The 22,532-nt window shown below is 43.0% G+C and overlaps 1 protein-coding gene across 3 annotated transcripts in view; it reads right to left on the minus strand.

Annotated features, from left to right (window-relative positions):
• The window catches only part of FNDC1 (fibronectin type III domain containing 1), a 101,794-nt gene that overhangs the window by 21,514 nt on the left and 57,748 nt on the right, over positions 1-22,532 (minus strand). For all 3 annotated transcript variants that reach the window (XM_039467945.2, XM_039467946.2, XM_074397184.1), the window contains 7 exons: positions 20,512-20,700; positions 16,311-18,926; positions 14,509-14,609; positions 12,182-12,293; positions 10,600-11,040; positions 3,530-3,598; positions 1,012-1,155 (listed from right to left, as the gene is read on the minus strand). In XM_039467945.2, coding sequence (XP_039323879.2) covers positions 1,012-1,155; positions 3,530-3,598; positions 10,600-11,040; positions 12,182-12,293; positions 14,509-14,609; positions 16,311-18,926; positions 20,512-20,700 — 3,672 coding nt within the window. The remainder of the gene's footprint in view (positions 1-1,011; positions 1,156-3,529; positions 3,599-10,599; positions 11,041-12,181; positions 12,294-14,508; positions 14,610-16,310; positions 18,927-20,511; positions 20,701-22,532) is intronic.

Raw genomic sequence — 22,532 nt, forward strand, 5'->3', positions numbered from 1 at the left:
TTGGGGAGTAGGCTCTTAGGCTTCAGAGAGTTGTAGACTTATGAAAAGAGCCAGACAATAAATAGCAAGCCTTCGGTGTTTAGAGGAGTTCTGTGGAACAGCTAATAATAGCACTAAAAGCATTTCAATTCCCGTCATGGAACTGCCGGGAGAGAAGTCAGCGCCTGTGATAAAGGCAGCCAGGCAGCTGTGTGTTACTGTTGGCCTCAGGAACGCCACCTCAAATTAATATTCTTGTTCTTCAAGTATGTGTGGTTAGACACCCAGTCACTACATCTTGGCTGGCAAGAGTCGTTCTCTGCTCATGGCAGAACAGTTGTTTTGGAAACAGCCAAGTGTGATATTAGTTTAAGCTGTTGCTTGTCTCCACTTAGTAATATATTAATCCAGCTGTCTCATTAATGAAGTTCATTAAGGGCGTGGGAAAAGAAGACTCAAGAGGCTTAATGCAGGTTAGTTACACAGAATTTCCCGCTGAAACTGTTTTAATTACTGAGAAAGAAGAGTGAAATAAATTTCTGAATCACAAATCCTTGAAGCTAATGAAAGTGATAGGAAATAACCAAAGAAAAAAGTTTCTTCTCTGTGATACTATAAGTGCTAGTGGCTCGATTCAGTACACGGCTAACCTTCTAGGAAGAATTTAACAAACAGTACACACACAAGGCCCAGTGGTAAGTCTTGTCGTACAAAAAAATGGCTGCAATACAAACATTGATGTTCCCTGGTTCTGATGGTTTTTAAGAGTTTCTTACTCTTAGTCTACACAGGGCAGCCTCTCTCAGCTTTCCTCTGTTGGACACCAAATCCTCCCCTCTTCTGATTTTGTCAGAAAGCAAAATAATACACATCTACATCAGACTGACTCACTCAATCACGCCCAGTGGAAACTTCACTCTGGGAAGACTTCTCAAAATGCACTGTCTTGGCCAGGCCGAGATTAGTTATGCTCTTCTTCAAAGAGAAGAAGTTAAAAACCCATGTTCCTCTGAATAAAGACGTAATATTTACCAACAAATCGTTTCCTTCCAGCCAAATCAAATTCTTCTTCAGGGAAGGAACCAATGGCACCTTCTTCTGGGACAACCCGCGGGGTGGTAGCAGTGGTCGAGGGCTGGGTGGTGGCTGGCGGCCTCGAGGTCTCAAATTCATAATCTGAAATGAAATGAAAGCTCTGTATTGGGCACTGCCAGAAAAGGGGTATTGTCTACAGTCAAATGATATATTCTTTTTTTTTTTTTTCTTTTAAGACAGAGTCTCCCTCTGTCACCAGGCTAGAGCGTAGTGGTGTGGTCTCAGCTCACTGCAACCTCCAACTCCCGGGTTCAAGTGATTCTCCTGTCTCAGCCTTCCAAGTAGCTGGGACTACAAGTGCATGCCACAATGCCCAACTAATTTTTGTATTTTTAGTAGAGACGGGGTTTCACCATGTGAGGCCAGGATGGTCTCAATCTCTTGACCTCATGATTCGCCAGCCTCAGCCTCCCAAAGCTATACCTTCTTAACATTCAACTGTAGGCTAAAACCCAGACAGACAGACAGACAGACAGACACACACACACACACACACACACACACGTACATACACAAACACACAAGAAAATCAATGCTATGCCCAAACGTAATTTATTTCTACTAAAATACTATTTCTTCCCATTTCTATCCCTGCAGAAAAGCAGCTGCAGACAGAAGAGAGGAAGGGCAAAAAGAAACACATATGACAAGAAAAATGGGATTTTAGACTCAGAGCTGGAGAGAAACTTAGAATTCATCCTTAGCTGATGGCACTGGCCCAAGGCCATGCTCTACCTGCGTAATGTTCCCTTTTAGAGAATAAGAGATCACATCAAAAAAATAAACTTGAATTTTTTTCTTAAAAAATGTTTTTCAGGCCAGGCACAGTGGCTCACACCTGTAATCCCAGTACTTTGGGAGGTGGAGGCAGGCAGATCACCTGAGGTCAGGAGTTCAAGACCAGCATGGCCAACATGGTGAAATCTCATGTCTACTAAAAATACAAAACTTATCCAAGCATGGTGGTATGCACCTGTAGTCACAGCTACTCGAAAGGGAGGCCAAGGCATGAGAATTGCTTGAATCAAGGAGGAGGAGGTTGCAGTGAGCCAAGATCATGCCTCTGTACTCCAGCATGGGTGACAGAGCAAGACTCCATGTCAGAAAAAAAAAAAAAAAAAACAAACTTGTTTTCTTCTGTGTATGAACTTTTTCTGGTAATGGCGGCGGTGGGGGGTGGGGGGGGGCATGCGTTTAATCCTGCCAAGACAACTAATCCTTTAATATTTAAAAAAGAAAATAAAACTCTGCCCCTTTTCCAAACTGTTCAAAGATAAGATGCTTCATAGTTTCAAAGGCACTAAAAAAAATCTTCTGCTTTCTAACACCTGCTGTTTTTCTTTTAAGTCAGTTTTGTTTGAAAACCTTGGGATTAAACCACTACATCGAGCTTTATTATGAATAAATAGCATCAAAGGTGAAGTTGTTTGCACAGTTGTGATTTAAGACAATTAGATCTATGAATAATCACAGAAAAGGTAGAGCTCAAAAGTAGAATCCTGAGCCCTGGTGTCAAAGGCTGGCACTGGGTGTGGACAAGATTCCTTTAAGAATTTCTGCAACTGCAGAGGCAACTTCCAAATCACACAAACCAATCACAAGGTCCTAAGTATAATAATACTAACAATACCATTAGTTACCATCTACTGAGTGACTCTCCCAGATGTATTCTTAACCTTAAAAAAAATATTTTTTAATGGGTTGTTGTTTTCTCACCCAGGCTGGAGTGCAGTGATGCCATCATAGCTTGAACTCCTGGGCTCAAAAGGATCCTCCTGACTCAACCTCTCAAGAAAGCTGGAACTACAGGTGTGTGCTACCACATTCCGCTAATTTTTTAACTTTTTGTAGAGACAGGGTCTTGCTATGTTGCCTAGGCGGGTTTTGAACTCCTGGGCTCAGGTGATCCTCCTTCCTTGACCTTGCAAAATGTTAAGATTACGGGCTTGAGCCACTGTGGCCAGCCTATGTTCCTTATAAACTTACCCTTGAAAAGATTTTGTGATAAGAAATCAACAGGTCTAAGCATCACATTTTTTTATGTAATTGGAAAATGACAGAAAAGAAAGGGGTAAGAAAGAAAAGAGCCAAGGAAGGAAGTGGCATTTGATTAAACCAAGTTTTATAAATAAAGGTCGAAGGGGAGCCCAGATGGACAACTCCAGAATTCCTTGGGCCCCAGGAGGGTTGGGAGGGAGGGAACGGGGAGCACAGGGACCAGGTGGGAAGCTGCATCTGCATGGTAAGCATAATGTTTTTCATAGATCAAATATGCATTTCGGGCTGATGTGGGAGCGTGGAGTACGATCACCCTTCTCTAAGCCAGCCCTTGGCATTGCCACCAGCCCAAAGGTCTAAAGGAAACTCCATCAAGATCGCCCACTCAATAGTTACGATCAGATCTTTCAATCAGAAAAGAAAGTGTGCAAACAATTTTTCAAAAGCCAGTCTGTACCTTCATCATATATAACATAGGCCTCTTCGGTGGGTACTGTGGTGTCGGACTCCAAGCCTGAGAACTCATCTAGTGAGGACAGAGAGAAGGACCGGTCACCCAGGGCTCTTTCTCGGCGGTTTTCTCAGAAGCAGGCCCCAGAGCGTAACAATCATTCACCTCGAGTAGGTCACAAAAACAAGTCCCCAAGGCCCGAGTCTCCACAACTTTTTCAGGAGGAAAATCATCAAAGCACTGACATGGAACCCAGACTGTTTCTCCTTTGGGCCCAGAAAAGGGTGATACAAATGCCCGCCCCATCAGGAGCAAACACCCCGCTCCACATTCCCAGACTCCTCAGCATCAGCACCACTGAGCTCTCTCTCAGCTCCCTCCCACCATCGCCACCCCCTCACACCCCCAACTCCGCCTGCAGGGCTCTGATGCTGAGGGAAGCCCCTTCCCCTCACATCACAGCAGGTGCTCTCAGGAAGCAGTCACGAGAGAGAAAAGAGAGTGGGCGGCTGGTGCTCAGGATGGTGACAAAAGCCCCTTCTCGTGTGAACTTCCCTCTTCATCAGTCTTCATTCCTCTGCCCCATCCATCTTGCCTCTGGAATATTCTAGAAACAGGGTAATTTCCTACCTCTTCTATGCGCCAACTTGGCAAACCCTACCAACAAGAATTTCCTGTGCTTCTCTACTTCCTACTGACCTCCCACCGTCTCTTATGGACTTGGGAGATAAATCAGATTTCCTGATTTGCATAGGAAGTTTGGAAAAATATATCAGTGATTGCAAATTCCTCTTTACAGACAGATGGGGCTGTATTAACCAATAGATCTATTTTGACTACAGAATTATACTTGAAATGTAATATGAAATTTCAAATGTGATTTTTGGAAAAGCCAGGAAACCCTAGTTAGAACTATTAAAATTCCTGTAATAACTAAACTGATGGCTCATGCCCATAATCCCACCACTTTGGGAGGCTGAGGCAGGTGGATCACAAGGTCAAGAGATCGAGACCATCCTGGCCAACATGGTGAAACCCCGTCTCTACTAAAAATACAAAAATTAGCCAGGCATGGTGGCACGCACCTGTGGTCCCAACTACTCGGGAGGCTGAGGCAGAAGAATCACTTGAACCTGGGAGGAGGAGGTTGCAGTGAGCCCAGATTGTGCCACTGCACTCCAGCCTGGCAACAGAGCAAGACTCCGTCTCAAAAAATAATAATAATAATAACTAAACTGATATTATGAGCATGAGTAACATGTGGTTAGGTGAGTGATTTAAGCATAAAAGGCATCTTTGCCTCCATTATCAGGGTAGTTTAAGCAGAAGTCTTTTGGAAAAGGTGTCATGGAATCAATTACACTATTTCTGTACTTGGGGGATATAGATGTAGCTGAAAAAAGGAGAGCATCTCACTATAGCTGATAAAATCTTGAGGCAAAGATTTTATAGCTCAAAAAAAAAATTTTTTTTTGAAGGAATTCCTTTCCTCCCTTTGACCTGAAGCCCACAGCAATTATATAGAACTCTCTAAACTTAAGGCACCCTTAAAAGGGAGCGAGGTTGGGAAAACAGGAAAAAGTGACTAGTGGATGGTTTCCTGGATGTCTTCTGTGCATCAGCCACTTTTATGTATATCTTATTTGAGTTAATTTCACACCAAACCCTTGAGATTCACTGAGCTTATAAATAACCGCTTCTCAGCTGATACGGTTTGGCTGTGTCCCCACCCAAATTTCACCTTGAATTGTAATCCCCAAAATCCCCACATGTCCAGGGAAGGATCTGGTGGAAAGTGATTGGATTATGGGGGAAGTTTACCCCATGTTGTTCTCATGATAGTGAGTGAATTCTCACAAGATCTGATGGTTTTATAAATGGGAGTTTTTCCTGCACACTTGCGCTGTCTCTCTCTCTCTCTCTCTCTCTCTCTCTCTCTCTCTCTCTCTCTCTCTCTCTCACCTGCCACCATGTAAGATGTGCCTGCTTCCCCATCTGCTATGATTGTAAGTTTCCTGAGGCCTCCCCAGCCATTTAGAACTATTAGTCAATTAAACCTCTTTCCTTTATAAGTTACCCAGTCTCAGGTGGTATCTTTATAGCAGTATGAAAACAGACTAATACATCTGCCAAGGACACCAAGGCTCTGGGAAGATTTACAGCATGCCCGAGACATGCAGATGGTAAAAGACAGCAAAAACAGAATGTGAACTTCAAGCTCTCTGGCTCCAAAGACTACGTACTTTATACTTCATAAAACTGCCTCCACTTCTTAAAAGTTGAGCTAACCAATAAAATTATTTGTAAACATGAAGATGTTCTATTAGAATCACCATTCCACGGTGTAATGAAGGGGAATTGAAGTGGAAGGTATATAAACGCCTATGTCATTATTCTACTAGTCTTTTTTAGCCTAGTTTAAATGACATGAATGTTACATTGTAAAAACAAACCCCACCCACGAAAGACAACGGCAACCTCGAGTGGTCTGTCCAGCCTTCCTGGAATCACAGTTCTATTCAGAAGCCCCCAGCTCCTATTCAGAGGCCCAAGAGATAGTCCTTGAAGCAATGACTCTGGTGTGTGCTAATGCAGCCAATGGATGTTAAGCAGAGAGAAGTTGTAAGTTATCCATCCGTTTCAGGGTGGAGTGGCCATTTCATGAAAAACTATTAAACATAAACTTTCCTTCGATTATTCCAATGTCAATATGCCTAAGAGCCAAGACAAATTACTTCTGAGCTTGTTCAAATCAGTTTGCAGGTTCACACCCTCTAAAGTTTGGGATTATCTTGCCATAATTTCCTGGCCTATCATTTTCTTTCCCTTGTCAATTTAACCTCTAGGAATATCATCTTGCTCTTCCTCATTATCAGTTCAGTGTCATTTCTTTTCATATTGTTTTTAGCCAGGTCAAAAATGAATACATCGTGAGGTTTTGCATCCCAGGGTGAACAAGAAAAGGGAAAAGTGTATCATTTCCTTCATGGACTCTGCTGTTATGGGTAATTCCTTGAAGAGCTGAAATACTCCAGTTCATGCAGCAGGTCACAGAAATGATGCTTTTACCTGCAAATGAGTTCACTTCCTGAGATGAGTGACAGTTAAGTCCTCTGGCACTAAGTAAACAACCTACTGAGTGATTCCGGCACTCTTTTTCTTAAGACCAAAAAAAAAAAAAAAACTCAGGCATAATTTTTCTAAAATAGAACCATCTTGACTCCAAGTAAAAACAACTTCCAGATGTAATGAAATATATTCACAATTTAAAAAAAAAGTTGACCACCTGACTTGGCCCACCTGAGTGCCATTTTAAACCATCAGAATGATGTAAAACTGGCTATCTTACAAGGCAACCCAGCACCGACATGAAATGCTCTTCACATAAACAGTGCCAGCCATCAACCCTAGAAGTGCAGTTTATTCTCTTCTGTAGTTTATCCATGTAGTCACCAAAAAAAAAGTGAAAAATGTCACCAAACAAGTAAGGTCTTTGCTCCAGAGATATTAAAAAATATTTTTTAAAATTATTCTCAGTAGAAGTTTAGAGACAGAAGGTAAATGACAGTCATTTGAAACTCAGGGATATTTGCACATTGTTCAGTTGGTCCAGCTCAAGTGAATTTTTCAATTTCTCAGTATTTTCTATCTGGAGACCCAGCTGTGATGGGGAAGATCTGTTTTCCATAATGACTGATGTTTTTCTGTGACCTGTAACAAGGTCATGCTACAAATTCTTGAAGACATTCATCTGGCTCATCACATTCTATGTATAGCCTCTATCATCAGATTTGCTCTAGAAACAGAACCTGAAAAAGAAAAAGAAAACAGAGCACTGGCATTTAGGACATGGGGAATGCCTACACCTTAAGGTCTTGCTTAGATATCCGAAGCTGCATACTTAGGTACCACAAGGAATTAGAGATGGGACAGAAGGCACTGTCTCAACTGCAAAGAGTTTATTATCCAACGGAGAAGTCAGATCAAGAAGAGCAAAACTAAACAAACAAAGGTTCAAGGCAGCATTATTTATAACAACCAAAAAGTGGAAATAACCCAGATGACCACTGACTGATGAATGGAAAAAATGCTGTATATTCATACAATGGGAGAAAAAGAATTAAGTACTGATCTGTTTGATAATGTGAATGAATCTTGAAAACAATCGCTAAGTGAAAGAAGTCAGACACAAAAAGCCACATATGACTTTAATATAAATGATTCCATTTATACAAAATGTCCCAAATGGGTAAATCCATAGAGAGAGGAAGTACATTAGTGGTTTCCAGGGGTTGGGAGAAGGGAGGAATGTGGGCTTGCTGCTAATGAGTGTGGAACTTCCCCTGGGGTGATGAGAATATTATGGAGTCTAACAGTGGTGGTCATTGCACAGCCCCAATTATATGAAAATCCACCGACTTTAAAAGACGAACTTTATGGTATATGAATTTTATTTAAATTGAGCTAGTATATTTTTTAAATTTAATTTTTTTTAATTTTATTTTTAAGTTTTGGAGTAGATGTGTAGGAGTTTTGGAGTAGATGTGCAGGCTTGCTACCAAGGCAGTCGTGTGCCATGGTGGTTTGCTGCACAGATCAACCCCATCACCTAGGTATTAAGCCCAGCATGCATTAGCTATTTTTCCCAACGCTCTCCTTTCTCCCGCCCCACCCTCTAACAGGCCCCACTATATGTTGTTCCCCTCCCTGTGTCCAGTGTTCTCATTGTTCAGCTCCCACTTATAAGTGAGAACATGTGGTGTTTGGTTTTCTGTTCCTGTGTTGTTATTCTGGTGAGGATAATGGCTTCCAGCTCCATCCATGTTCCTGCAAAGGACATAATCTTGTTCCTTTTTATGGCTCCATAATATTCCATTGTGTATATGGACCACAATTTCTTTGTCCAGATCTATCATTATGGGCATTTGGGTTGATTCTGTGTCTTTGCTATTGTGACTAGTGCTGCAATGAACATGTATGTGCATGTATCTTTGTAATAGTAAAAATTTAATTTCTTATCACAAAAAATGACCATTTTTATGGTGTGTGTTCTTACTACAAAGAAAGAGAAAAGAACAATAATAACAATAAAGGAGTGGGAGTGGGAGGAAACTTTGGGAGGTGACGGATGTGTCTGTGGTCTTAGTGGGATGATGATTTCATGAGTGTCAAACTCGTCCACACATATGGGTTAAATATGCAAAACCTTTTCTATGCCAAACGTGCATCAAGAAAGTGATTTAAAAAGATTAAAAGATAAAATTAACTATGATTACAGTTAACAAAGAAGAAAATGTTTAATGAATTTGTTAGTAGAACAGTAGAATTCAGAAAGGAAGAAAGGCCATATGGAAGTCTTTTTAAAACAACAAATTATAGTGCATTAAAATACAATATAAGGATGCTATGTTGCTGTCCCCAAATTTAACTTTTCCCCAAGACTTTGTGTTGATTTCTACTTATTTTCAAATTGTTATCCAGAGGAAAATTATTCTTTAGCTTGGACTAGAGAATCAGGAGACGGGCGGCAGTGAACATACATATGTCATGATTTGCAAAGAAAATAAGAGGCAAAAATGCCAAGAAAAATATGGGCTTTCATGTCAAACAAAAGTCCAAAAATACAAAGTAAATAAAAAGAACATGTTAGACGCCCTAAATAAAAGCAGACAAAATAAAATGTGAAATAATAGTAACAGTAATTAAAACCAAATCCAAAAGAGTCGCTTTTTTGTTTACAGCAAACTATTAAGTAATTACATTTTCATTATATTTCAGCTTTTAAAACTAAACACATTAATGCATGCAGAAGTCAGATGTCAGGAAATTAACATAATATTTTAACCCTAGAAATGCAAAGATAAATTCAAATTTGTACTCACTGGGTCAATGGACAGAGGAGACATTTTCTTCCCATTGTTCCTCTCCCTCTGTATGTATTTCCATGTTCTTTTGGTGTGAAATTTTTAGATGTGTCAAGTTTTCCTGTTTACTTGGAACTTCTCCGCAGAAAGACTAAATTCTAACAGAATTCTCATCTTGGACACAATATTCATGTTCACAACGATTGGGCTTATCATGGTCAACAATGCTGCATAAGAATTCCAGGCTTGATTCCTGAAACGTCTTCACTCTGCCTTCGTTTTAAAAGACTTAAGCTTTATAGTTGAAATTGCAATTCATTTCACACTGAGAGAAAGAAGATGAATCTATCTTCTCCATCCCTGATGCAAATCTAGAACGACTTTTTCCAGCGCAGCTTGAGCATGGGACTGAGCAGAAAGGATGGAGACATATTGATATACAGGCTCCACCGTGACCTGGATGAAAGTGTCCTAGCTCCTGCTCTTTAGGGAGAACAAGCCATTCTCAGAAGGAAGACAGACTCATATCAGAGGTGGCAGGATAGTGCAGACCAGCAGAGACAGGGAAATGGTGCGTTCTTACCCAGTGGAAAGCCCACACTCCACACTCCCACAAGAAGCCCAGCCACATGAAGATTGGCATTCCCCAGAGGAGGGCTGATCAAAAAAGTGCTCAGCTGCTGAATATGCTGGGGAAACATTCCTTTTCTTGGAGATTCTCAATGAGACTATTCAATGATCTAAGTGTTACAACTGTAAGAAATTTATCCAACCTTATTTAAATCACATAGCTAATCACAGAACCTTTTAAGTATATACAAATATGTTACAACCACTAATCTACAATATCCATTGGAACACACTTTGGGAAATGCTAGTCCAAACACCTAATGTCACAAGTTTCAGCTAAATTCTTGACTTGGGTTGTGATAAGAGTTGCCAGATAAAACACAGGACCCCAGTTACATCTGACTTTAAGTGAGCAGCAAATAACTTTTTCATATAAATATGTCCTATGCAATATTTTTCTTGTTAAGTCTTCCAACCTTAGCTTAGTACTGTCAAACAAACCTGCTGGGATCAAAATGCATCTGGTTGCTGCTTTGCTGTGTGCAGTTCTCATCCCTCCCCTGCAGGCTCCGCCACCCTGCTCTGAGCTGCGGCATGCTAGTGTGCCTGGTAAGTGGTTAGCATTAGAACAAAGCCAGTTACCTTCTTCAGCATAGCACTCTGGGATCCCACTGGAGCTCATTATCAGGTTGCCATCATCGTCATGCCGTTCCAAGGTCCCAGGGGGACAGGTGGGGATGGGAGTGGTGGGTTTGGGGGTGGTGGTGGTGGTGGTCGGCATAGTGGTTCGGATCGTGGTTGTTGGGCGCCTGGTGGTCGTGCGGCGGGTGGTGGTCATGCGGCGGGTGGTGGCCGTGGTGGGCCTAGGGGTAGTAGTGGTAGGCAGGGGTGTTGCAGTAGTGGTGGACTGTGTGGTGGTGGTAGGGGGATGGGTGGTTGTTTTGATGACCTCCAAGCCCACCAGCGGCTTTCCTCCAAGACTCAGAATTGGCTTATCCTGTGCACTGGCCAAGGGTGTGCCATGTCGCCCCTGCCCAAAGAGGGGCAGGCCGTCAGGACTCACGACGGGGGTCCCTGCCAGATCTGAAACAAAATCAACCAATAGCTATGAATTAAACAAGGTGAAACAATAAAAAGCAAGTAAAAAGTGTCTTCTCAAAGTTTATGTATGAACGTGTTTTAATCAGTAAAAGGCAAAGGGATAAATGAATATTGCATCGGTATGCCCATTCTCCTGAGATAACTCTTGTGTCTAGCAGAGGAAGTAATACTTTCCTTTGCCTCATTCCTGCTTCTAAAAGGGGAAAGTGTTGCTTTAAGGGTGGAAAACTTCTGTAAAGGGCAAGGAAGTAAATATTTTAAGCCTTATAGGCCAGATGGTCTCTGTTGCAACTAGTCAATCAGCTTTTAGAGTGCAAAAAAGAAGACAGACAATACATAAACAACACATAACAAATGAGTTAGACAATGCATAAATAAGTGAGTGTATTGTGTTCCGATAAAACTTTGCATATGAACAATGAAGTGTGAATTTTATATAATTATCACATCACAAACTATTCTTTTTTCTGGCAGTCATTTAAAAATGTAAAAACTAGGCCAGGCATGGTGGTTCACGCCTATAATCCCAGAACTTTGGGAGGCAGAGGCAGATGGATCACCTGAGGTCAGGAGTTCAAGATCAGCCTGGCCAACATGGCAAAACCCCATCTCTACTAAAAGTACAAAAATTAGCCAGCCTTGGTGGCAGGAACCAGTAATCCCAGCTACTCGGGAGGCTGAGGCAGGAGAATCGCTTGATCCCAGGAGGTGGAGGCTGCAGTGAGCTGAGATTGTGCCACTGCACTCCAGTGTGGGCAACAGAGCAAGACTCCATCTCAAAAAAAAAAAGTAAAAACTATTCTGAGCTGGCAGGGCTTACAAAAACAGGTACGGAACTACAACCTACCGGTTGTAGTTTGTGGACCCCTCCTCTAAAAGGGCCAATTTAAGAACAAAGTAAAGGGCCACATTTTCTAGCAGGTGCAGCCTGCAGGAAGAGTAGAGCCAAAGCAGTCTGGGGGAAACACCAAGGGCTGCCTCTTTTGAGGCTCTTCTTCCCACGTGGGTAAAAGTCACCACACCAAGAGCAATCATTATCGACGAGGGGGCGAAGGAAGAGTGAAGCTGTGATTCTATAGCTAATTCAGTGGGCTTTGATTCTTTAGAAACCATTTTCCCTTACCCACAATGGTTCGACCATCTCCTCCTAGTTTAATCCGAAGAGGATTTCCATGTGAATCTTGGAGATACCTTCCTTCTGCATTCAATACTAACCCACGATCAAGGTCCACAACCTAAATCCATGACACAGATGAAAGAATATATTGGATGTTTTGAAATGGTCACATTAGTCCAACTACATGTACATACGCCTGAAGCTTCCAAAGAAGAAAACCGTAATGTGAGTAGAAGACATTCTTTTTGTCAATATCATTCATAAAGTCTTAGAAAACAAGGCGCAAAACAGTCATCTTTCATATTATAATTGCTTACCCATATAATATGGAAATTGTTTTAAGTTTCTCAAATCACAAAAGATGTTAGAAATATTTTTACCATGAAGTACATGTGTCTAATGCCGAAAAGACAGAAGCAATGTGTCTCTCAGTGAGGGAAGATATTAAATAATTTATGGCCCATCCATATGGTAGAGTATTTTGCAGACAATTTGACATACATTCTACATATATGTGGACTCAGATTACAAGGCTGATTATTTTGCAAAAATAAAAATATATCCATTTGTGTACATAGATTAAAACTGCAGAGAAAAAAATTATGGAAGGTGAAACCTCAAACTGTTAACAGTGGCTATCTTTGAGAAGCAGTTTAGGTAAAGAATGTTATTTTTTCATATGTTTCAATATGAATTGTTTTAACTTGTTTCAATGAATGTATATTGCTAGCATATTAAAGACATAAAATCTTTCAATTTTGCTGTTAATGTTAAAAATCAAAGTTGCTATAACAAAAACAATATAATTTGTAATCAAGTTGCCTAATATAGTATGCAGGCAAAAAATGTCACATTCTAAGGAACTGCAAAACTTGAAGAAAGTCATAATTATCTCGATTAAGGAACAAGCTCATGCTCTTGGCTGGTGATTCTCAAAGCATGGTCCTGAACCTGAAGCCTCAGCAACACATAGTAACTTGTCAGATACTCAAGTCACCCAGCTACCCAAGACCTGTATTTGACAAAATCCTCAGTGATCCTAAACTGGCTTAAGTTTGAGAACCACTGCTCTACACATTCAGGCTACTGGAGGAAGCCCGCAAGCAAGCCACTCGCTGTTTTGGTAATTAACACAAAATTTATATAAACCCTATTTTGAAATCTACCCCATACTGTTTCAATTCAACACTGTTTGCAACAGCATTTTGCTTGAATGTGCATTTTTCCTATTATAAATTTCCCTTCCTAATCCCAGAACTTTGGGAGGCCAAGGCAGGTGGATCATGAGGTAAGGAGTTCGAGATTAGCCTGGCCAACATGGTGAAACCCCGTCTCTACTAAAAATACAAAAATTAGCCAGGCGTGATGGCAGTGCCTATAATCCCAGCTACTCAGGAGAATGAGGCAGGAGAATCGCTTGAACTCGGGAGGCGGAGGTTGCAGTGAGCCCAGATCACATCACTGCACTCCAGCCTGGGTGACAGAGCAAGACTCCGTCTCGAAAAAAAAAAAAAAATAGGAATGATAACATGCATCTTTAAATCACCCATGACTGAAAATGTCGTAGTCTTTTAGTACATTTCTCTAAAACTTATCGTTATAAATGGGAAGTTTTGATTGAGAATTACAGTATAAATAAATTTTTTTTGATTCTTAGAGAAAGTACTTTAAATTCCTGAGTATTTTAAAGTGTTCTGTCTATTACCCTCAACCCACCAAAACTTCCTAAACATTTATCTTAACCTCAAGCAGTTAAAGCTTTTAGCTTAGACATACATAAAGCACTAATAAATAGTTTTAGTCCAACAACAATTATTGGAAGATTCAAAAGACGATCTAATAAAAACTGCCAACATCACTCAGGGTTTTTGTTTATTTATTTGTTTGTTTTTACCCTGTGTCCTTTTAGAAAGGATTTGAGACATCTTACAGAAAATATGTGTAATGTTTAATCAAACAATACACAAAACCTAAAAATAAAATGAAGCGACCACGTGAGGGAAAATATAAGTTCATTTGAGAGGCCATCCATGGGGTCTATAATTGCTATGGTTGGGCCATGCATTCATTTGACCTTTCTGACCTTTCTACTACAAATGAAAAACAAAGGCCCAAGCCTTATCCTGGCTATGAGAAGAAAACAAGCTAGTTACCAAGAGAACCAAAGATTTTTCTGAGTATGAAAGAAACTCTATACAAGTATATACGAATAGTTAAAACTAGAGAAAAAAGAACAAATAAAGACCACTTCATTTATCGTTACACAATGTCCACCATTATTCTCTTCTCAACAGCATGAAAACAACGGGTATGTGTAAAGAAGTTTACCCTACCCACTTTGTTCCTTGAGGGCCATTGATAATTCTCTGTCCATTCGGTTTTCCATTACTACCAGGAAGGACTTTCCCTTCTACATTTGGTCTGCCATTATAACCTACACAGTACCAAAAATAAAAATAACAGAGCCTGGTAAATTCAGCATTTCCGGGAAGTTGGCTTCATACCAAACTATAAGTAGTAACACATCATTTCAAACAGAATTTTAAACCAATAGCTCAAATATATTAGATAATGATAATCTTAAATTATGGCTTCTCCATAACAAATAGGAATGTCTGTTAAGAATACAGTAAAGTCACAGCTTTCTGACAATACTGCAGGAATGAGTGTATCCAGTGTAAGTCAATTTGCCATAGAAAACTTAAGACCTTAGTAGCTGGAGCTTTATTTTAGCCTTGTGTAAGGCGGAGAAAGGAAAGGTTGGAAGGACAGAGAAAATTATGTCTAAAATGTACTAGATGCTGCCCCACTTTTCTCGACATGTTAAATTAAACACAACTTTTTCCAGCTGACTCAGGTCCTAGTCATCAGTCGCCAAGTATAAATGCTTGATGTTGTCTCAAAGCTTGCTGAACGCTGTGGGGTTGCTTGAGAAGTATTTGCTTAGACAGTAAGAAGACATGGCAGCACCCTTGTGGTTGTCATTTCTGTCTGTCTCTGCCTCACATGGAAATGTTTCTCATCAGCTCCAGCCTGTTCTGGTCCAGCCTTGACTCCGAAAAGAGCTTGGGCTTTCTGGCCACTACTTGCAGGTCAGACACTTATTTCTCTCATTCCTTCATTTATTTATTAAATATTTATTGAGTTCCTGCTATGTACAAGGGAAAGCTGAGTTTTACATCTATTATCAGGGTGTTAGGTTTGCTTAAAATAACCTATCTTAGTGGAAAACTGACTTCGATACGGGGCATTATTCTATGTCTTTACATTGTACAATACATTGTACAGATTAGCAAAAAAAAAAAAATACATTCATTCAAGAGTGTTCTATAAAGCCCCAATTACACGCAAGGAGAGTTTAAAGCATCACTGAAGAACTGAATGCAAATTGATGGTAAATACCTCAGACCCTGCCCTGGACATAGATTCCAGTTCATAGCTGACTTCCTTCAATCCTCTGTTACAGACACATAAGGCACACCTCTCTGCCTGTGACTATTCTTTGTGACAATGATTTTTAACGTGCGTTTTCTGGAGGTTTTAGACAACATTCACTAATTGCACTGAGCAATTCATACCCAAGATACTGAGTTTGTTTTGGGGTTTGTTTGGCTGAGAGGTTAGCATGCAGAAGATGAAAACAAGAACAAGGTAAGCCTGCATATGTACTAACCAGCTACTACGGATCCCTGAAACACACGTGGGCACATGAGCAACTAAGAAGAACCTGAGACTGGCATCGTGGCTGTGACACATTTTCACAGGTTAAGAGTGTATACCAACAAATTTAAAGAGGCAAAGTGACAGTGAAATGACTGTGGAATTAGAGGGAATATGGGTTAGTCATGGCTGTGAAATTAGGCCGTTTGGGATTGGAATGGCAGCTCCGCCACTCCCTAGCTGTCTGCCTTAGGGCAAGCCCCTCAGATCCTGAGCCCAGCTTCCATATGGAAAACAGGGGTAACAATGCAAACCCTAGAGACAGTTCAGAGGATGAAATTATGTCACATGTGCAAAGTTCTTAAAGGTTCTTGGACATAGTAGGTGCGAAATAAAACAGAATAAAAACCTCTCCGGCATTGCCATGAACACTACTGAACACCTTAAAGAAAGACTGTTTGAAAAAATAAACTACCTTGTCTGTAAGAGGGTCTGGCAGGCTGGCGAGAGAGAGGGTTTCGGAATCTGGCGTGCATCATCCGCTGGCGCAGGGACAACATCGGGGTGGTGGAGGAGTGGCTGGGTGGGGAGCGCGTGGTGTACCGCGGCCAGGGGTGGGTGCCTGCGACCGCCGGACTTGCGGTGGCAGCGCTGCGAGGCGGCGGTCGGGAAGGGAGGTAGGAGGCCCTGGGGGAGCTGCCTGGAGGTTGGAGGAGAGGTCGCTTTGCAGGAGCCAGGCTCCCTCCGCGAGGGGCAAGCGCGATGGCAGGTTCCCTCTCGTCCTTGGCGAAGCTCCCATCGGTGTATTTGCCGCCCCTCGGAGTGGAGGAAGAGGGCCACTTCCGCACAGAGGAAGACAGAAGGTCTTCCTTCCCGCCTTTAAAAATCCCCGGGTCCTCCTCCTCCTCCTCGGCCGAGACAGACTGCTGGGATTTGGGGGACAGGGGCCGCTTGGAAGGAGGCTCCGACTTCCCGGGCGTGGCCTGGATCGCGCCCTCCTCCTTATGCCCCGCGTAGGGCGATGTCGTCCTGCCGGGGACCCGGGCCCGAAACTGGGGGCCGCTGGGCCGGCTAGGCCTAGCGGGGGAGCTCGCATGTTGGCGCTGGGACCTGTCGTCGCCACCGGCACTTGCGCCCGTTGGAGACTCCATCTGCTGCTTGGGAAGGGACGCGACTGCGTCCTTGGCGCGCGCGGTGTGCGCTGGAGCCCGCACATCCTGGGCCTCGACTTCTGTGCTGTCGTCGTCGTAGCTGCCCCGGCCATCCTCATCCTGGTTCTGGAGGGCCGAGGGGAGTACCCCTCGGGAGCTCGCCGTGTAAGGGTCCGAGAAGGAGTGGGAACGGCCCTGCGACGTGGGGAGGGGCCGCCCGGCCTGGGCCTGTGCCAGCCTGGGCTGCGAAGGTGACCGCCCCGTGTCTCTGCTCTGGGGCCCCGGCTGGTTCTGGGACGTAGAGACAGGAGGATGGGGGTGCTGTTCTGGGGCCCGGCCGGGTGTCGTCCTTCTGGGAACACTGGGCCCGGGGTGGTGCTGTGGCCGTGCTGCGGACGGACGAGCAGGGGATGCGTGGCGGCCTGTGGACCCCGGCTGCGCTTTGGGGGAATGTCCCTCCGTGTCCGCGTCTGTGCTCTGTTGAACGTCTTGAGCCTTGGAAGACAGGGTGGAGTATTTGCCCTGAGGATGCGCATCTGCTCCTGCGGATTTGGGGTTCTCTGGGATGGGCTCCTTCCGATGCAGGCTGGCTCCTCTCTGAGGGCTCCTCCTTAGGGCCTCCCAGCCCCGGGAGATGGGCTGCCTGGAGGAGGAAGGCACGTGGTCGTTGACAACGGTGGCAGGAAGCGGCTTCTCATCCTCCTCGTCTCCATGGATACCTGAACCAAGTCTAGAGTGGGAAGCGGGGTGAGAGTGAACCCTGGAGTGGGCTCGGGAGGGCACAGTGGACCGTGGGGTGCTGGAGGGCTGCAGCCGAGGTCCCGGCCCAATGCCGAACCTGCTTGGAGCCCTCCCGTTGGCAGCAAAGGGCTTGTGTCTGAGCAGATGGAAGTGTCCAGAGGCAGGCCGGGTCCGCAGCGTCTGGGCCGTGGCCTCCGCCTGCCTCCCGCTGTCTTCCATGTCGCTGTCACCGTCGCCTTCGCCATCAGAAGCCTCCGCTCCCTCAGACACCTGCGTCCTGGAGGAGAGACGAGAAGAGACTGAGGAGGACGTGGCGGACCGCGATGGTGAATTGGAGTTGGTGGCTGGGGCGTCCTCGCCATCCTTCCCGCCCCTGGAGAGCGGAGGCCCCAGGTGTAGCTGGGTGGGCAGCAGCCGAGATGATCCCCCACGGAGTGGAGAAAGTCTTGAGGGTGGGGCCGAGGCACTGGAATCTTCCTCTGCGGCCCCTGAATGGGGGGTGTTCCGCGCCGGCGAGGCTGGCTTTGCGCCGGAGTACACGGAGCTTCTGTCTCGCAGAACGCTGGAGGGGGACAGGCGGCTGGGGGACAGAGCTGGCCGAGGCTGGGCAGAGGCACCTTTGGGGTGGAGGGAAGCCACAGAGAGCTCGTCCTCGTCTGAGTCCACCGAGTCATTGTCATTAAAGCGGGCAGGCAGGGAAGGACGGTGGGAGGTGCCCTGGGTGGCCGCGTGGTGGGCAGGAGAGGCTGAAGCGGCGGGGGCGGTCCCTGGGAGGGGGTGGGTGGCTGCGGAAAAGCCAGGCTTATCGATGCCTTCCCTTCGGGGCAGGGCTGGCATCCGGGCCCTCACCGCAGTCCTGCCGGGAGCAACCACTGAGTGGCCGTGTCTACTTGGCGGCCTCAGGGGCCGTTTCTGGTCTTGGGTGTCCGAGGGCGACGTGGGCGAATCCTCCTGGGAACCCAGCTCTTCCTTTCCTGTGACTTCTGTCGACTGAAGATCCAGCTCCTCTGCCTTCTTAGCGCGAAGCTGGGGTTTGCGGGGCGCCCCACCATTGGCCAAGATTTTGTTCTTCAAGTCAAGGAGAAGGTCCTTGGCATTTCTCCCTGGAGAAGCAGGAGGTCTGGGTGAAGGTGAAGAACGCTCGGGTTTTTCGGGCTTCCCACGGTCCTCCGTGTTCTGCTGAACATCCGCCTTACTGGCTGCAACAGATTTTAAAGAACTGCCTGTCAAAGAAAAAACTCAAAAGCCAAGGCGGAGGTGATACAAAGTGTTTAAGACAGTGTATGGAGGCATTTCAAATCAGTAGTCATCATGAATAACTTCTAATTCCTTAGAACACTGGAAACTTATTTTCCCAATGAAAGCATTCTTTTTAAAACTTGTATTTTGCTTTAAGTAACCAATACAGTCCTAGAAAAATATACGTGAATTGAATCTCTATTCAACTAGGTTATGCCACATCTTATTTGAAGAATTTCTGAAATGAGTACTGCGAAGTAACTCATTTACTTTATAAATGCAAAATCTTATATAGGATTTTCTTAATATAACTGATTGTCAGTGTATTACAAATGCATTATAAAATAGCTGTCCTGAATAGGCAAGAAATACGAATACACCTGGTGCAAATTGCTGAATAATCTATACTCAAAGTGACAGGGGAACGTGTGAGGAGCAACCCATCTGTAATTTTTAAGGCATTACAAAAAGTTCCCTCTTCCCATAACATGTCCTTGCCTGCTTCCTCCTTCTTGTTTAAAATTCCATTAATAATGGACACATTTTTAATTCTAAAATAAGGCTTAAACTAAAAAGACTCCTGAGATAAGCAATCATATTAAATGTACTGTAATCGCCCTGTCTTCAGCACAGACTGACTGAGGGAAGAGATTCTGTGAGGAGAGAGGAATCTGTATTGCAGTGAGAGAGCCAGAGGGGACAAATGTCATCCATGTCACAGATTTTTCCATGACAAAAATTGTCTAATATTGCAGTATACCATGGGTCTCCACAGCACAAAGCGAAGGAAAAGCTGCCAATATCCAGCATAAATGTGAGGAGGTAGAAAAGAAAACACCGTCCAGAAGCACTCCTCTCCAGCTGTGGATCTTGATTAACTTGTGGGGGTTTTGATACTGATCAGGTAAGCTGGACAACTGAAATCCTTCTGACTACTGTTGCATTTCTCAGTAATGGAATACAAACCAAGAATTTTACTTTTATTTTTAAATTTTACTTTTAAAAGAAAAATTTAGATTCAGGGATTGCACGTGCAGATTTATTATGTGGATGTATTGCATCGTGGTGAAGCTTGGGTTGCTAGTGAACCCATCACCCAATCAGTGAATATTGCACCCAGTGGGTAATTTTTTTAACCCTCACCCATTTCCTGTCCTCTCTGCTTTTGCAAACTAAACATTTTTAAATCTGTATGGAAATTGAAGAGCACTAATAACGAAAATGTCACATTCCCATTTGTAAAAATGTTCTTTCCCTCACACCACAAGCCCAAAATTAAATAGTGACATCACATTAATCTTATAATTAATACACTAATAATACTGCAATAATTATTAATGTTATCAACAATCAATAACATTTTAGTCTTTGAGAAGACTAATTTCTAAAGAGAACACAAAAACATTTTAAAAATCAATATGTAGCTTAGCCTGGAAAAATCATCTGTTGAGCAGTTCCAAACCCAAGAGCATGATTCAAAGGAACACAAAACAAACAGCAGGAATGAAGAGAGACAGAAGACAGCCAAAGACACACGGTGCTTACTTGCTGGCATAGCGACAATGAAGGCTTTGGAGTGAGGTCCCAGGCCTCTCCTGTTTGCGGCCCGGATTTTGAAAAGATAGCGCTCCCCAGGCTGCAGGCCATCCACCAGGGCAGAAGTCGTGTCTCCAGGATAGGTGAGAGACTTTGCTCCAAATGGTTTGAGAGCCGGGGCATATGAAAGAATATATTCTGAAATGATTTGGCAGATGGTTGGAAGGAGGAAACTGAAAACAGTCCTGTGTCCAGCAGACAGACTGTGGGCAGGATGAATCTGAACGTGCATTACTCAAATTAATACACTAGCAATGCACGCCAAGTCACCAGCTGGAGCATGAAAACACAGCAGGAGGTAAACTCACATTCATTTGGGCACCCAGACAGGGCTGTATATTTAATTAGCTGACACTTGGCTATTTTAAGCAAATTAAACATATGAAAGGCAGGAGGCCAGTCTTCATACAATTTCCCCCAAATGTATACACTGTTGGGTTTCTAAACTTGTATTTATTTACTAATTTGTTATGATGGAATAGATCCTGATAGAAGAAACTAAGGAAAAAGAAGGAACAACTGCTAGGAATTGATCCTGAATAGCTTCTGACACCTTCAAGAGTTTCATTTTATTAACCTGGGTTATTTTTATTAGCACATTTGGCCAGAAAAATTCCGTATTTGAAATATAATTTTATTTTTGTAGGAATTATAAAAGCTCTTAGTCAATATAAGCTGATAAAGATATTTCACAGCATTTTAGAGCTGTGAAGAAAAGTTGCTAAGTAAAAGATTTATGTGATATTGAATGTTTCTATCTTTCATTGGCTCTATCTATAATCATATAATAACCCTGAATTTGGAAAACCATAGCAAACTCAGTCCAAGGAACTAAAATATGTCTATGCTCACATGAAAATATTATAACATAAGGGAATCATATTTTAAAAATTAATTTTCACCTTTAACTAAAAACCGTCATGCCTATTTTCCTCTCAATGAACTCAAGATTTACAAAACATCAAATTAATGTGAGTAAGGGCTCTGCGCAGCTGCTTGCACCTGTAATCCCACCACTTTGGAAGGCTGAGGCAGGCAGATGATTTGAGGTCAGGAATTCAAGTCTAGCCTGGCCAACAAGGTGAAACCCCCGTCTCTACTAAAAATACAAAAAGTAGCCGGTCATTGTGGTGTGTGCCTGTGGTCCCAGCTACTTGAGAGGCTGAGGCAGGAGAATCACCTGAACCCAGGAGGCGGAGGTTGCAGTGAGCCGAGATCGCACCACTGCACTCCAGCCTGGACGACAGAGTGAGACTCTGTCTCAACAAAGAAAGAAAGAAAGAAAGAAGAAGACAAAGAGAGAAAGAGAGAAGGAGAGAAAGAGAGAGAGAGGGAGGGAGGGAGGGAACGGGAGAGAGAAAGAAAGAAAGAGAGAGAGAAAGAAAGAAAGAGAAAGAAAGAAAGAAAGAAAGAAAGAAAGAAAGAAAGAAAGAAAGAAAGAAAGAAATGAAAAGAAAAAAGAAAAAGAAATGAGTAGGAGCTAGAATCACAGAAAAGTCAAAAATTATCAGGAGCATGGATGATCGTTTCTTTTCCCTTAGCTCCAATCTTTAAAAAGTACATTCATTTAAAAAAAAAAAAAAACTTTTAACCAAAAATGCTTTTGCAGCATTTGTCTGGGAAAAACACAGTCATTTCTCATTGAAAATCAACAAACTTGTCATTTGTGGTGGTCAAAAGTAAGAATTAAGAAAGCCCATTGTCTACAAAATGTTGTGATTCAAATTTTAAAATAAATTAAATCCATCTGGAGAAGAAATTTAGCTATGTCGAAGTATATTCTCGATTATGTTTTGTATTTCTTGTACATAGAGAATGCCCTGATGTAATTATTAATTTTAATCTCACCACTACAACCTTTTGAAAACTAAGCAGGATTAAGATACATGAGTTCTTTTAGATGTAAACTCAGTAGCTGTTATTATTTCTGGCAATTTTTAATTGACTATCATGGAACTTCTGTCACCAAG

Source organism: Saimiri boliviensis, chromosome 4, assembly GCF_048565385.1.
Source record: "Saimiri boliviensis isolate mSaiBol1 chromosome 4, mSaiBol1.pri, whole genome shotgun sequence".
Taxonomy (NCBI): domain Eukaryota; kingdom Metazoa; phylum Chordata; class Mammalia; order Primates; family Cebidae; genus Saimiri; species Saimiri boliviensis.